General features: G+C 42.6%; 1 protein-coding gene across 1 annotated transcript in view; it reads left to right on the forward strand.

The window, feature by feature from the left end:
* GLDC (glycine decarboxylase) overlaps positions 1–17,397 on the forward strand; it is an 84,990-nt gene that overhangs the window by 12,736 nt on the left and 54,857 nt on the right. The window contains exons 3-5 of the mRNA XM_068235408.1: positions 8,481–8,616; positions 16,686–16,850; positions 16,930–17,007. Coding sequence (XP_068091509.1) covers positions 8,481–8,616; positions 16,686–16,850; positions 16,930–17,007 — 379 coding nt within the window. The remainder of the gene's footprint in view (positions 1–8,480; positions 8,617–16,685; positions 16,851–16,929; positions 17,008–17,397) is intronic.

Below are 17,397 nucleotides of genomic sequence, written 5' to 3' on the forward strand. Positions count from 1 at the left end.
CTCCGAAGAGCAGCTAAATTGTAAACACAGGATGTTAACCCTATATCTGCTTCCATGAAAGCAGGAAGTAGACACAATGCAGGTTTAGTGCAGGATTTGTATCAGCTGTAACTATTAAATGTTTTTCTTTAAAGGTTGTTATGCTGTTGCTTATCTTTTAGAGCAGAGTGGAAGTTCTGAGTTCAGGTCTGTTTTTATGGTATTACCTGACTTTGGTGTTGGCAAACGTTAACTGGAGTGGGCTGCCAGTACCTTCTCCAGCAGATCGTAATTAGACTGATCTCATCTTGGGTGGCCCTATGATATAGCTCATCACTTCACTGAGATACACAAGCCCCTTTTCCATGTCGAGGTAATGATCAAGAAGGGTATCCAGCAGATCTAACTAGTCAATACTTGGAAAAAATTGAGGGCAAAAGAAGACAGAGACCAAGATAGACCGCATATGTGGAGCTATGAACCTTGCTATGTAACAGCTGAAAGAAGTGATTGACAAACACATCTGGTGTGCAGAAGTACATATGATCACAGAGCTGACTAAACAAATGAGGAGGAGGATTACCTGAATCCACATTTGTTGGTTTGAGGTCGGCAGCTCTGCTCCAGAACTAACATTGGCCCATACCTGATTCACAATAGTTAGAACCTAACTAAAAAGAGAGTGATCCGAGATGAAAAACTAACTATAACAAGTAACTTGTCTATATATCTTATCTAAAGTTTAGATAGTTTACACAGCAAATTTAGCTGCAAACAGCTTTAATAGAAAATGATTATTTCTTCCTGTGATACAATGACAGCAGCCATGTTGTTTGTAAACATTACACAGAGGCAGGCTTATCTGTATATTGAGCACCCAGCCTGTGAAAAAAACTTAATCCCCCTCCTCCCCTCTGCCTCTGAAATCAATGGCTAGTAACACCTCCTCCTCCTCCTGCCCAGACTGAGCTCCCATGAGCCCTTGCTACTGCCAAGGCTCTCTGAAAACCTGTGGGCTTGGTTTATTTAGTTTATAGGGAATTAGAGTATTAAAACAAAAACAGTATTTGGCTTGAGGAATGCCCTATAAACAGTAGGAAAGGAACACAATTATGCAATGAGTAAAAGTTCACCTCGGATCCACTTTAAACTGCACTGAGAGATACAGTATCTGAATTCTGACATATTTATTTCCTTTCAAACTGTGCAAATTGCTTGGCTGTCCTGCTGATCCCTTGCCTCCCAACACATATAGCTATAGACCCTGAACATGCAGGTTAGAGGTTTTTGACTGAAGTTGACTGGATTAGCTGCATACTTGTTTCAGGTGTCTGATTCAGACACTACTGCAACTAGTATTGTTTAAAAGGAAATGAACATGGCAGCCTCTCAGTTCAGGTGCACTTTAACAAGAGTGGAGTCTCCATTTAGGTATCACAAAACCATAAAGTTGGGTGGTGTGTAAAGGTGGCCACCAATGGTCCATTGTCTAGCAAAAAATAATTTGAGCAATCAGAAATTTTGATTGGATTGGTTGTAAATATGCTCCGTTGATGGGCACAATCGATTATTAACGTCTATAAAACAGTCGTCCGATTGGATTTCTGTTGAACTAAAATTTGGATTTTCTTGTTGATTGTGATAAGAAGCAAAGATTGGTTTGTTGATGGTGTAGTGAACGATTTCACTTCCGATCAGAATTATCTGATCGCTCTAACGCTAGAAATTGGTTCGTTGGTGGCCACCTTTAGGCTTGTGTCGGTGGGGCCACTATTATCTGATTTGTACTTGCACTTTTATGTAAAACCTTAAAAACATAGTGACTAGGAATAGCTTTTTTTTTTTTTTTTTTTTTTTTTTAATATTTAGGACTTCGTTTCTCATTTGTTGTAAAAGCAAGAAGTTTTGAATCAGGATGATACCATTTATTGGCTAACTTAGAGATGGATAAACAGTGAGCTTTCGACTTATATAAAGCCTTCGGACTGGTTCCTGACCAAAACTGAAAAACACAGCTTATATACACTGACATACAGAGGAGAAACATTCTTTAGCAAACATAAATGTAATTAGATGCCTTAACTGTTACTGAGGAGGCTTTCCCAGGCATTCCTCTAAACTGATAACTCATTTGTTGTGAAGCAGTTTGTCATTAAAGACTTTTGTGATTGTTCATTATTTATATGACTCATTTTTCTTTTTTGTGTGGCTTTGTAGTGAACACATAGCTTTAGTGCTCTCTCTGTTGATAATCGGGGATATTGTTGTTTCCTGCTGTCCAGCTTCTGTGTGGCGCTGGTCCCCTGCTGCTGACTGAGTCTCTTCCCATATAATTGCATATAAAGCACATTGCAGTTGAACTGCAAACTTTAAACCCATTAGCCTCTGTCAAGTTTGCGACCAGTTCAATCTGGTTTGCTCAAGATGACATCAGATGGGGAGCTGCTGCGGAGCACAGGCTGACTGCAGAACACCTACTGATCTGGGACACACGAGGGAGCAAGAGCCTCGTGTTTTGCTGTTCGCCAGAGTCTCTGCTTGCTAGTGATATTTAAGCAATGTCCACACACTAGATTTTCAAGGGTCCTAATGATCAATGGTGATCAATTCTGTTTCAAATCTAGTTTGGATTAAGGTGTCTGGATGTTGGTGATCCGCCCTATTGGATGACTTTAGACAGACCCTGTTTGAATTCCTTTGTTCTGCCACTGTAAGGAGCCGCCCACTTGTTGACCTTCCTGTCTCCATGGAATAGAATAGGATGTTAGGAATCAAGTGACATGTGACAGTTGAGGAACAAATGCTTCTTAGCTATGTGCCTAACAATCATTTTTAAGCAATGGATATTGATTTAAAGATGCAAGTATTGCTTTAGTTCCTGATAAATGTGTATCTGTGCGGGTTTCAAACTGCTATGCTTCCACAAAGATTAAATAACCTTTGTGTGTTTGTTTCCTTTTTATTCACTGTATATAGCACCAATATTACATTGCACTTTACACAATATACTGAGCAATTTCCATCAAACTGTTCTTCAGTTTCGTAATCTAATGACCCTGCCATTGTCTAGGGTGAATTTGACAGAAGCAATTTAACCTAGAAGCGGCCCTCTACTCTTCAGCAGTATTCATATTGAACAAATTACAGACAACACATATGCACACTCCAGAACGCCTAAATTCAACGCCATGCTTGATCCAGAGGAATTAGAAGCTTATGGGTCGACTTGGAGTATTAATTCATACCCCTGGAAAATTTTGACTTTACGCTACTTTTTATTCAACCAGCAAGTAATTTTTTTTTTATAGGAAATTACATAAATGCCTCCTGAAGGATAAGATGTACAAGAGGCATTATTTTGGAAGAAAAACATTTCTCAACTTTTATTTACATTTGAGCAAAAAGTGTCCTGTCCCAAAATTATTCATACCTTTCATAAACTGTCCCAGACTGTGAGAAAATCCAAAATTCTATACCATTCCAAATAGTCCAAGCTATTCTAAAGCATCCTAATTACAATTAAATTGTTTCATTTCAATGGGAACATTTAAATTGATGCCAAGTATCCCAAAGCTCATAAACTTGGTCGTTGCGTGACTGTGTGTCAAGGTTAGAAAAAGTATGGAGCAGACAACCAAATACATACCTGGACAAAGCTGGGTCTTCAGCTAGTATAAAATAAAACCATGGGCCATCCTTTTTTTTTTTTTTAGGAGGATAAATACAATTGTTTCTCATCTGTTTATTTTTTTTTCACCTCAGGTTCAATTTCGCTAACTGGCTTCTCTCCAGATTGTTGGTATATTGTTGACGGAATATTGGGATTCTGAGACTGACTGTGTTCAATATACTCTGTAAAGCTGTGCATAATTTATCTGTTCTGTATAAATATTTGCTATACAAACACGTCACTAGGTTATGAAACATGTAGTTCCTTCCACATTATGCTGTCCCTCAATCTAAAGGCTGATACAAGTATGATCCATCTTGCAGCTTTATGTGGAGTTGGAGCTTTTGTTAACCAAGTATATATGATTGGCTCCGCTGCGTGTGCCTGTCGCTTCCTATGGAGAAGGTTGGGAAGGCAGTAGCACTGGCCCATTTCTGTAGGAAAATGATGATAATTTGCTGAAACAAAGCCAGACACTGCCAATTTGGGGGAACAATGTAATGGGGAATAGGAGCCTGACCGATATGTAATGATTGTGCAAGGCTTAAGAGTAGGAATTACATGTTCATCAGAGGAATATGTGCACTGCCTGCCACCTTCATGAATGTGTATTTTTCTGCTCCAATACATAGGGAAATGGATGCAGCAGCTTGTGTTGTAATTTTTTCTGGAACTAGCTTAAACTGGATGAGTGAAGAATGATTTCGAGCCCCGACCAGAATGAAATAAAGGAGACCAGGCAGTAAGCATTGTTAACTCTGCCAGAGCCAGCTGTAAGCTGTAAAAAGCAGAATGTCTGCAGGGAACCTTACAATCCTTCTCAGAGAAGAATCCTAATGCAAAAGTTACCTTTTTAATGGTCATTAATGAGTAGATGATTCTGGGAAATACTTTTGTGAGACATTCCAAAAGTCATCATTCAGTAGGGAAATACTGTGCTTATTAACAAAGATTATCCTAGTATGTGTTGGCTGTGAGGATCCCATGCATTCCAGTGATTGTCTTGCAGTAATGAACAGTGTACTGGTTGCCATGGAAACATTACTGCAATTGCTTACTCTACTCTCTGATTGTATTCATTTTAATTGTGCTGCTGTTCTGTACAACAAATTTTTATAATCGTATCTTTCTGTTAATCATAATTTTTTAATTTTCACTATCCACATTTCATCCCTCCTTCCGTACCTCCTTTTCATGTATTTAGGCAACTTGTGCTGGTAACGTTTTCTTTTCTTATTTTTAGTAGCATGCATTTATTTAGCGTTTGACCCATTTTCACCAGCATTTTACAGAGTACATTGAAGAATTCATGTCCCTAGCTTGAAAGCCCTTTTTGAAGGATAATTCAAATGAAATTCTGGGCATCACATTATAAATTACTCCAGTTAGTACACTGATAGATTAAGGCTGGTTTCACAGTGGGACGTTACAGGCGCACGTTAGAGCAGCCTGTAACGCACCCCACCGCACAGCAATAAAAAATCAATGGGCTGTTCACAGTGCCCACGTTGCGTTACATTGTAACGCAGCACGTCCTGATAACGTACTGCATGCAGTATTTTACACGCGGCGAAGCCGCGTTAGACTGTTTGCACATGCTCAGGACGGGAGTTTTTTTTATTTTGGGGGCGGAGAGGAGGCGGGGAGAGGCCGCTACGTAGCCAGGCACATGGCTACTTAATATTCACTGCACCTGCGTGTTTTCTTCTTGGAGCGGCCGCTGATTGGCTGGCGGGACCACGTGATGCAGAGAGCTCCGCTCACATGGTCTCCGCAGTGCCTCCGACAGAGCAGGCGCACCAAGAGCTGCTTGTAACGCGGCTCTTGGTAGCGTCCTGCTCCAACACCACCAGGCGTTGCGTTAGGGGCACGTTATGCGACCTTAACGTCCCCTGAAACGCAACGTCCTGGTGTGAAACCAGCCTAAAGCTATACTATGGGATATTAACAAGAAAATTAATCCTATTTGGATTTTTCTTATATTTTAACCACCTTTCCAGTCCTGTTTGTTGACATCTTCTTCAATAGAGTTATCAGTGAGCAAACGCCACCCCACTCCCACCCACTGAAGCCTCACAGCTTTCCTAGTCTGATCAGTAATATGAGCTCATTGCTTTAGGGCCAGTTTCAATTAATTTGCATATGCAATGTATTTCAATGGGCCTGTTTTTCATTACAGGCAAAATTCACTTCCTTACCCTGGCCACCTCCAAATGTGAATGTCGTGCCAGTGAATTGTAAAATATCACCTGTCCTGTTGCCACAATTCCTTCTCCGCCATCACCTCCGACTGCCATCACATGGTGACGTCACAAATGCACCCGGTGCCACATGGGGGTGACTGCGGATGAGGCGGAAGTCGTGGCAGCGGGACAGGTGAAGTGTTACGCTGCACGGGCAGTTGGGTGGGACATTTGCACTTGGGGACAGCCAGGCAGGCGGCATCTGCCACGCTAGTCAGTTGGCGCAATGTCAAACACCGTTACCACCATGCACGCTATCGAGCACTTTTGAATTAGAGCTTTCCAGCATGTGTGATCTATGCACTGATCAATATCACACTGAAATTGGTCGAAACAACAATTGGGCATGCTTGTTGCAGCATCGGCTTTCCAATTTGATAAAATTATTGAAACGGATGATCGATCAGGGATGTAAAATTGGTAAATGTATGGACTACTTAAAGCATAATTAGTCCAAAGCACTATCAACTGAACACATTTTCATAGAGCACAGTGGCCCATATGCATTCACTTTTTGTCCTGACTTTTCCCCTAAGTGATATTTATACACAATAGGCATGATTCACAAAGCTCTTTCACCTGTTTTCCTCTGTTTTCACCTAGTCTGTTACATTTTTAAGCTTACAAAGAGCAAAAATATAATAAAGGTACAAAAAATAAGTTAATCAGGAACAACCTACTCTGAGTGATTATTTTGTTTGTAAATGTGCTGAAAGGTTATTTTTATCAATTAGGTGATAAGTCATGTATGAGAAGTTTTTTGTGAATAGAGCCCATTGTTGTAAAATGCCTTTGAAACCACTAAGCAGCAAGAAAATGCTCAAAATAATTTGCTAGTATTTTTCACTTAGTTTTGGGTTCTTTTTCAATTGAAAAGTTAATTTAAAGAGAAGATGAAAATTGCTTCTTAGGATAAAACTAAGGAGAAAAAGTGAATTGCATATAGGCCATTGTATCCAGCGTTATCTTGCTTGTTCCAAGCTTGTCGATAACAGAATCAGTATTGGAGAAAGTGCTGACCATGACTGCTGACCAAACTATCAGGTAAAGAGTTCACCACCTGACGTAATGTAAAAGTTCAATGCCCTCCAGTGCATGTCAGAGGAATGGCAATTCTCAGTGTCCAATCTATAGTGCAGTCAATGAATGGAATGACTAGTTCAAAACGCCTGTGAGATAAGAGCTGTTTTGTTTACATCCACCATAAAACTTGTTACTTTAGTTTGGTTTATGGAAGCCTCATCTGCTTTGATTGCAGTCTACATTGTAGAGGCCATTGGTTCCAAAGGTGCCCATTAATCATAGATCTTGATTGTACAAACTTACCAGTTAAGGTGGCCATACAACAGGCAACTTGACGGGCCAATGACCATCCGATTTTGATTATTCTAATCTGATGAAAATCTGTGCCACCAAGTGCATGCCTGATTGATGTGACCAGTTTCAGGCCGAAATTCGCATGAAACTGTCAAACATGTTGCAAGATGTAGGGCCAACTTGCTCAATCAGGTACGCGGCTGTAACGGTGAGTGGTAATGGGACCAGCGACAACATTCCCCCCCCCCCCCCCCCAACACTGTGCCCTCCACCCAGTGCACTATACATTACCTGTCCGCCACTGGCTTTGGGTGTAGTCCTTGGTCCATTCAAGCGCCCCACATGGATGCTGGAGTAACGTGGGTACGTGTGTGATGTCACATGCGTGCACGTTGGCAACCATGTGGGGCGCGTGTATGGATGAAAAAGGGAGCCAGCGGCGGACATGAACAGGTAATGTATAGTGCACTGGAGGATCAGCTGAGACAGAAGGGTACAAGAGGTGGTAACACAGGGCGATAAAAGAGGCACAGGGGGAACAGAGGCAGACAAAAGAGGCACAGGGAGAAAATAGAGATGAGACGGGAACCTGAGGTCACACAGAGGGACACAAAAGAGGCACAAACTGAGGTGAGACAGAGGGGGACAAAAGAGGCACAGGAAGAAAAGAGGGGGACAAAAGAGAACCGAGAAAGGATAAAAATGGACCTAAAAGTCCCTATCTCATTTGTTAACCAGGGACTACCTGTATTTTGGCTCCACCCACAACATGCCACTTTTTGCCGCATCACGCTGTGCATGCCACTTTCTTCAGTGTCGGAGCCATGCACATTTTTCGCCGCAGCGCACTTTGCGTACGGACAAGGGAACGGGGTAGCTAGTGGGTGGGCACAACAACCAGTGGGTGGGCCCTGGGAGGGGGAGGGGACCAGGCATGATGTGTGTGTGTCCCCAAAAATTCTGGTGGCGGCCCTGCGTGTAGGTGGGGTCATTCACCAATGAGCTGCAAAATACAGTTAAAAAAATCTGTCTACAGAACTTTAATACACTGTCTGGTACAAGTTAACATAATTTGTACATCAGTTTATGGCCATATGTATACACTCTCGCAATAAGATGAGTAGTACCATCCTTGGTGGAAGAAGAAAAAAAAAAAAAGTCAGCAGTGTGGCATACAACTGGAGTGGATTATACAGTGAGGTTTATAAAGAATTTATAACAACTCTGTATTTTATGAATACTAATTAGTAACGACTTTTTCCCCTCCACAGGTGAAAATGAAATTCTTGAAACACTGCACAACATAGCACAAAGGAATAAAATCTGGAGGTCTTATATTGGCATGGGTTACTATAACTGCTCAGTTCCACAAGCCATCTTAAGAAATTTGCTGGAAAATGCTGGCTGGTATGTCTGTATTGTTTATCTGTCACTATAGATGGATCATTAATATAACCTTTGCCCAGTGCACCTAATATCTCAGAACCTCAGTACTTTCAGTTTTACCCTTTGCTAGAAGCCTCTGAACTGTGTGATTTATCCAGTCAGGTTCCAGTATTCAAGCAAATGTTAGGCATTTACTTGGCAAGGACATTTTTTTTTAAACAAAGTAGAGCATTTGCTCAAAGCAATGCATGGGGAATTTGGGCATGCACTGTACTGTAGAGCAGGGGTGTCAAACTCAATGTAAGAGGTCAAAATCTAAAACCTAGTGTAATTTGGGGGCCAAATTGTTTACTAAGATTGAACATTTACTGTCTCAAACTAAGTGACATAACTATAGCGACCATGGGGGCCTGCTTCTCCCCTTCTGCAGAGTAGTGCAGTGGAAAAGAATATTTTCCTTCTCCAGTGCCGCTTCTCCTCTGATTTTCCTGCCAGCCCCTGCTCTATGCTGTATACCTCTAGCTCCGAATGCATGCGTTAAAATGCTGAAGGAATGGAATCACAGAGCATACAGCTGCTGGAAAGAACAGAAGAGACACCACACATCACTGGAGAAGGTAAATGTTGCACTGTTCTGCTGCGCTACTCTGCAATGTGTGTGTGGGGTGGGGGGATACCAGCCACATGGGAGGGATTTATCCCAGGATTGGGCCCAGTGACCATTTCATGTTGAGGTTCCATGGTTTGTTGCTGAAACTGACAATGTTTAAACCACAAACTATTACCAGTGTGTTTCTTTCGATGGTAAGGCAGCGTGCTGTCATGCTTTTACTGCTTACAGTGATGCTTATTTGTAGTTCGAGGGCCACATAAAATGGCAAGAGATCTGCTTTTGGCCTACAGGCTTTGTGCTGACACCTGTGCTGTAGAAGCATAGTTCCCCAACCCTGTCCTCAAGACCCACCAACAGTACATGTTTTGCAGGAAACCACAAACCTGCACAGGTGGGGTAATTAGTGTCTCAGCAGAGCTGGTTAACTACCTCTGTGGATTTCCACAAAACATGCACTGTTGGTGGGCCTTGAGGACAGGGTTGGGGAACACTGTGTAGAGGAAAGTGCTGCCATATTCTACGTATGCAATCTGTATATACAGAGAATGAACCCTCCAAAATATCTTACCATTACTTAAAGCGGACCCAAACCAAACATTTTTTTAATTAAAAATATTTAGTTGCACCACTCTGACACATACAAAGATAAATAAATACTCCTTCAAACCTACGATCATTTCAGTGCATGCTTTTCACCCTTCTCTTTTCATAGCTAGGGTTATACTGGGGGCAGCCATTAGCAATTCCTCCATTGCCGGACACCATCTACTCCGCCAGTTTACCGGAAAAATCCCGGCAATTTGAAAGGAAGGGATGGGTTCCTCCAATAAATGTAAAATATTTTATATTTGTTATCGTGCAGCTGAAAAAAGGCTGCTATTTATTATTATAATTTAGAAAATAGATTTTATTTCTGAAATCTTGTATTTTTAATTTGGGTCCACTTTAACCACTTGGGGACCCAGCCTTTACCCCCCCCCCCTTAAGGACCAGCGCTGTTTTAGAAGATCTGTGCTGGGTGGGCTCTATAGCCCCCAGCACAGATCAAACAGGCAGAGCGACCAGATGGCCCCCCTTTTTTCCCCACTAGGGGGATGATGTGCTGGGGGGGTCTGATCGCTCCTGCCTGCGTGTGGCTGGCGGGGAGGGGGGGCACCTCAAAGCCCCCTCCACCGCAGGATTCCCCCTCTCTCTCTCCTCCCTCCCTTCCCCGGAGATTGGAGGCTGCACAGGAATGGATCTGTCCTGTGCAGCCTCTAACAGGATCCTGCCTGTCATGTGACAGCGATCCCTGGCCGCTGATTGGCTGGGGATCGCTGATCTGGTACAACGCTGCTACTGTTAGCAGCGTTGTACAAATGTAAACAAAGCGGATTTTTTTCTCTTGTGTTTACATTTAGCCTGCTAACCACGATCGGTGGCCCGCAGGCTATTCACGGAGCCCCCCGCCGTGAATTGACAGGAAGCAGCCGCTCGCATGAGCGGCTGTTTCCTGATTAATTAGCCTGCAACCGGCGATGCAGATCTGCGTTGCTGGTCCTGCAGCTACCACTTTGCCGACGCGTTATGAGTGCGCGGTCGGCAAGTGGTTAAAGTAAGCCAAACTTAACTTTTTTTTTTTTTCTACATTAGTCTCAACATGATTGGCTCTTTTTTCTAAATTTCTAAATATTTGGCAGTGCATAGTCACATCACCTTGCTGGCCATGGCTTCAGAATCTGCACCTTTTATTTCATGGGAGCTGCTTTTTGGAAGTTACCTTCTCTATAGAGCTGTTCTTGGGTGAAGTCTGTCAGATTCCCCAATGAACACTCCTGCGAGAAGCTTTTGACTGCAGGTGCAAAGTAGAATCACACTCATGCAATGTGGAAAGTTGAATCCGTATACAGTGAACGGGAGTGTATCTACTAAACACAGTGGGCTATATGCAATTCACTTTTTCTACAGAGTTTTCTTCCAGGTGATATTTTCACAATTTGTCATCAAAATGCATTTTAAGCCACCAGTAAGCAAGATAATACTCAAAACAAATTTGATCTTACTTTTTCACCTACTTTTTGGTACTTTTTTAATTGTAAAATGCTTAAAAGTTATTTTAAACAGAATATTAAAAATTCTCTCCTAGGAAAAAGTTAACTGCATATGAGCCAGTTTGTGTGGAGCCAGGATAGGGGAACTTAAAGGGACCCTGAGCAGTGGGTTAAATTTTAAAATTGGTTCTTACTTGGGGCTTCCTCCAGCCCACCGTAGGCTGCGAGGTCCCCCGGCATACTCCTGGCTCCGTTCCAGGTCCTGCTGGCGGCTCCGTTACCGGCGACACTCCGGCTGAGTGTCTGCCCAACATTTCCTGAACCGTGACGCTCTGCGTCATCACGGTGGCCGGTGTGTCAGTCCTGCGCATGCGCGGGTCATAGAAAGCCGTGCCTACGCAGGACTGTAACGCCGGCTGCCATCATGACACGGAGCGTCATGGTTCAGGAAGCGGTGGACCGACACTCAGCCGGAGTGTCGCTGGTAACTGAGCCGTCAGCGGGATCCAGAACAGGGCCAAGAGGACGCCGGGGGACCTCGCAGCCTACGGTTGGCTGTAGGAAGCCCAGGTAAGTACCAATTTTAAATTTAACCCACTGCTCAGGGTTCCTTTAAAGAACTTTAACCCAGGGTTGTATACTGTATGTTTGCTTATGCCTTGATAAAGGGGACCTGATTGGCCTCAAAACGATCGTCGGCTGAGATGATTTGGTGTGTATTATGTGTGCATTGGAACAAAAAAAGCACGTTGTTCCTTGAAGACTGTGTGCAGATCCCTCTTCTGACTGTTGGTTAACCCAGGATTAAACTTCTTCCCAATCAGTAGATAATACCCCCATCAGGGACATCTGTATGTCTGATATTGTGATGAACCCCCCCACCCACAGTGTTATGTCATGACCAGGGTTCTGATAGTTTGCTGTCTGTGAACCTCTTTGCATTGTGGGAAATGAAGGCTTTTTCCAACTGTCATCAAGCAATATTTCCCTCCGTCCATAGAACACTCGGCAACGAACATTCTGCACAGATCACCTGGCAGATCTAAAGAGGTCAAAACCAGGGATACATTTCCAAGTGTACATGAGGGAGAGGAAAGATTTTACAATGGGCAAATACTGACTAATGAATCTGTAAATGAACATTGTAAAAAAAAAAGGCAACTTTATTCATATTTTTACTACAGTTCCTCTTTAACACTTATACATACAGTATGTTAGAGGGAACTTGGTTGAGGAGGCAATTCAAGATAGTGGTCTAGAGAATCTAGAATGCATATAACATTGTTGAAAGATCTGGCACACTCTATCTTTAAACAGCGATGAGCAAAAGCCTTCCCTTCTTCACCCTGCCAGAAGGTGTGCCATTGTCTGCTGCTTGTCCCTCTCTAGAAATACAGTACATGTAACTCTGCTGCAGTCAAGCGATGTCTGTATAACACTCCTGCCCGAAACTGTCAACTCAGTAACCGGGTTCCAATCCCTAAGGGTGAGGGGGTTTTGTGTATTTGCACCCCTTAAGCTTTCTTCAGAGTTCAGGCATCCACACAGCAGTAACCCCCTTTTTATCATTACCGCTATTTTTTCCACTAATTCGAAGCTGTTTTGCTAATTGCAATATAAATCCCTCCACTGTTCTGCTGGCTGATCCTTTGAGGTTATAATTGTAATGCTGCCATTTTAATATAATGAATGCATATTTTGTATTGCATCTTCTCTGTGTACATAAACACTATTCTTCTCCAGACTGGGATGCTTAGTTTTTTCTCTCTATAATAAATGGCCACTTCATAATGTATTGCAAAATGCTAGAACCACAATTTTAGGCAACGTTAAGTGAAGTGTTAACATCAGAGAGCGCACTAACAGTGCCTCCAAAAATGCCATTTGGAATTTGGTCTCCTTGGAAACCAAGCCAACAAATTCCAGCGACGTGAGAAGAAAACAAATGACAAAGGCTTGGAGGGATCAGAAAATAAACCTGCACATTTAGAATGACTTTATTTATAAGTCTGAATATGCTTTCAAATTGCATGGCCCACATCTTTAAATAACTCTTGTAATGGTATGTTCCTGATGATTTTGCAATATGTTGTTTGTGTGCACTCTGTTATCTTGCAATAAAACGGTGTGTAGGAACACCAGATTGGGACACAACGTCCATGTAAACAAAGCTTACCCTTGATGATCTGTGGTCTGGAACTACTGCGTTTTTAATTCAGACTATAAACATTTTCTGTGAAAATTCTTCAACTATATAAACATGCAGCTATCCACAAATCAGACCATGTAACATTTTACTATTGACTTACTAGCAATGTAATGACCTATGCTATGAAGTGGAGATGGGTGACATGAGGAGGATGAGGTCAGGAGAAGTGACCTGGGATTGAAAGGTTGGATGGTGGATATGTGAGATTCCCTACAAATGACTTGAGGCCGAGCTGAAGGATGGGTGGTCTGTTGAGGGTCAGAAGAAGAGACAAGAGGGTTGGAAGGATAGATGATCAGTTGGTGAAGAGATGAAGAGGATGGATAGGAGAGACTGAGGATAGTTAGTTGAGCTCATGAGAGGTTAGATAGGGAGGTAAGAGACTAGGCACGTTAGAGCAATAACAGGTGAGAAGGGTTAGACAAAAGGGATTACACGGGGTGAATGGGGAAATAAAGGTGAGGGTTAGTTTCGCAGGTATGGTCAGGAGCGCCAATGTATATGGATGGAAGATGGGCAGGAGAGGTGACAGACATAGTATTCAAAGCCGGCCTTAGGTTTCACAGCTCCCTGAGCAAAACCTGATTATGTTCCCCCCCCCCCCCCCATCCTCTTTATACACGCATGCACGCACTTAACCTTTTCTCCAGAGATCTCCTAGGATAGTGGTTTCCAACCTTTTTGAAGTTGTGACATATCACGCCAAATGCTCAGATCTCAGTGACACATCACGTATAATAGAAAAATACTAATAATGATCACGAAATGGATGGAAAGAGTGAATTATCCTGAATACACTTAAAAACAAAGGCTAGAAACTTTCAGGAATATTAATAAAAACAATCTGTGGGATAGTTAAGGCCCCCCAAATTTGGAATGATAGCACAGCACCAACTGCGCGTTATAGATGCGTCCCTCCCCAAAAAAAGCCCTCAGAATCAGTATAGGTAGGTAGATAGCCAGGTATTGGTGCCCTCAGTATAGGATCTCGTGTAGGTGCCCTCAATATAGGTAGCCAAGCATAGGTGCCCCCCCTCAGTAAAGATGGATAGCTATATGTGCCCCCAGTATAGGAAGTCAGGTGTAGGTGCCCCCTGTATAGGTAGCCAGGCATAGGTGCCCCTAGTATAAAGTCAGCTGTAGGTGTCCTCAGTATAGATAGCCAAGCATAGGTAGTATAGTTGCAACAGTAAAGGTAGCTAGTATAGTTGCCCCTGTATTGGTAGCTAGTATAGTTGCCCCCAGGCAAGACAATTTACTCTGTACAGTGCTGCGTAATATGTCGGCACTTTATAGATACTAAATAAATAAATAAATATAGGTAGTATAGTTGCCCCAGTATAGGTAGCTAATATAAGTGCCCCAGTATAGGTAGCTAATATAAGTGCCCCAGTATAGGTAGCGAATATAGTTGCCATCAGTATAGGTAGTATAGTTGCCCCAGTATACGTAGCTAGTATAGTTGCCCCCAGTATTGGTAGTATAGTTGCCCCTGTATAGGTAGTATAGTTGCCCCCATATAAGTAGCTAGTATAGTTAAGCCCAGTATAGGTAGCTTATTTAGTTGCCCCCGTATAGGTAGTATAGTTGCCCCGAGTCCCCCACCTTCTACGGCAGCAGGGAATGACCTGACTTCTGCGTTCCAGCGCTGAGGACTCCCTTCTCTCCCTGCCTCTGCTCCATCTGTAGTTAGAGTAGGTCTACAAGGGGCAACACTGTCCTCTGCACATGCGCCCTGAGCGACTGATTCGGTTGCTCAGGTCAAAGGCCGGCAATGATGGTAGAATAGTATTTGTTGAACGGGCATATCATTTGGTATATTACGTTTGTTGACATGCAATTTATAAAACTACTTCATGCACAGCCGTGACCCATGCAAGCGCATGGCTGCTTATGCCCGTCCCCAACAGCTGCCCGAAGACCACCCACTGCTGCATGTGCACCAGGCACAATGGCCACAGAAGGATACAGGGACAGGGATATTATTATAGAGGATTAATTTTGTATTGTAATGCGTTCTCTATTCACAAATTCAGCCCCCAAAGTACATGTTTGCAGACTTTGCAACTCTGACAATGGTACATTCCTTTGCATCATCTTGCATTATGAACTGGTGTTGTGAACTTACTCTTTATCCCCATATCCTTTAAATTTCGACACCTCCTTGCGGTCACCATGGGCTTATCACTCACTATTCTAGCTATGTCTCTATTCCGTGTCAGAATCCACAAAATTTAACTGAGAAACTCATAGAGCTGTTTCGAAAGACTCCCATATCTAGTTTATTATTCCAGTCCTTTTTTTTTTTTTTTTTTTTCCCCTTACATAACAATTGTGTCCTATCAGGACACAAAGGTTCTGTAAATAAGAAAAAAATGACAGAAATGATACAATGACCAGTGTATGGATGGCAGGCCCGGATTTACATCGCAGGCGCCTATAGGCACTGATGTCATGGCATTCTAGACTTTGGCCTCCATTAACCTACAAACACCTGCCGACCCATACTGCAATGCAAGTGTGCTGGCTGGCCCAGCTTTCACTTCTCCCTTAGTTCCCCTGCCCGTCATATGTACCTACAGGTGTCTCCTAGTATTGGGTAGCCAGAGCTATCCTGAGTATTAAATAACTAGAGGTGCCCTGACTGAAGGGAGATCTCGTTAGTGGAATGCAGAGACCCAGGTGAGTAACCTCTCATTTACACTCCGCTCAGAACTCTGCATAGGTAAGGCAAGAGGGAGGCACGTGGGGATGGGAGAGAGCCGCCTTTCCATCATCAACCGCTTATAGGCATGTGCTTACGTTGCCTTATGGTAAATTCAGCCCTGACGGATGGGCTTGTGTTCCAAATTGACATTGTATTTGGTTTTCTCTCAGGCAAAAACCCAACTTTGTGACTAGTAGTTTGTTTTTACTTGACTCTTGCCACATTGACTAAAAGTATTACACCATAAGAGGCTCGCTTTTTCCCTTCTTTTGAATTCACAGGACTACTCATGGGAATACAGTTGATGTATGGATAACATTTTGGTGAATATTGCCAGTGCTGATTACCAGTAATATACATATATTATATAGATAACTTTCTGATTGAAGAATGCCTTTGATTTCATGGTATGATCTAGATGGACAGATATTTTGCTGCCTTAGCAGTATGTTTCTTCTAGTATTTAGGATCACATCAATGTAACACTGAAAAATGTATGGTTCATGCTGTGACCACCTCTTTCATCACCAGGGTGACGCAGTATACTCCATATCAGCCTGAGGTGTCACAGGGACGTCTGGAGAGCTTACTGAATTATCAGACAATGGTGTGTGACATCACTGGAATGGATGTGGCTAATGCTTCATTACTGGATGAGGGAACGGCTGCTGCTGAAGCCATGCAGTTATGCCACAGGTTTGAAACGTTGTTTTCTGTACCGTTTCAGATAAATGTTAATTCAAATGTAACTCCTATCTTGCAATCTGTTATACAGACACAACAAGAGGAGGAAGTTCTATGTGGACAGTAGATGTCATCCCCAGACCATAGCTGTGGTGCAAACAAGAGCCAAGTAAATTTATTTATTTATTTTCTTGCTTATTTGTAGAATACTGACAACTTCTATGCAGACCCCTGGATTTTATTTTTTTTACTATTTTTATAGCTTTTAAGCCATCAGTGATTTTTCCGTGTTTAAACCAAAACCATCTTGTCTACATTAAAAAGAAATCTGAAGTTAGTGAACTATGTGCTGCCATCTTTATTCAAAGTGGAACCAAAGTTTTTTTTTTTTTTTAGCCTTTTTAAGTTAACTTCTGTTGCAGGGCTGTGGAGTCGGAGCAATTTTGGGTACCTGGAGTCGGAGTTTTCATAAACTGAGTCTGATCTTTGTATTAACTCCACAGCCCCTTCTGTCCGTAGTTTTTCTCTGCCACGCCCCCCATTTATCCTCCTCTGCTAG

This window comes from Hyperolius riggenbachi, chromosome 1 (assembly GCF_040937935.1).
Source record: "Hyperolius riggenbachi isolate aHypRig1 chromosome 1, aHypRig1.pri, whole genome shotgun sequence".
Classification (NCBI taxonomy): Eukaryota; Metazoa; Chordata; class Amphibia; order Anura; family Hyperoliidae; genus Hyperolius; species Hyperolius riggenbachi.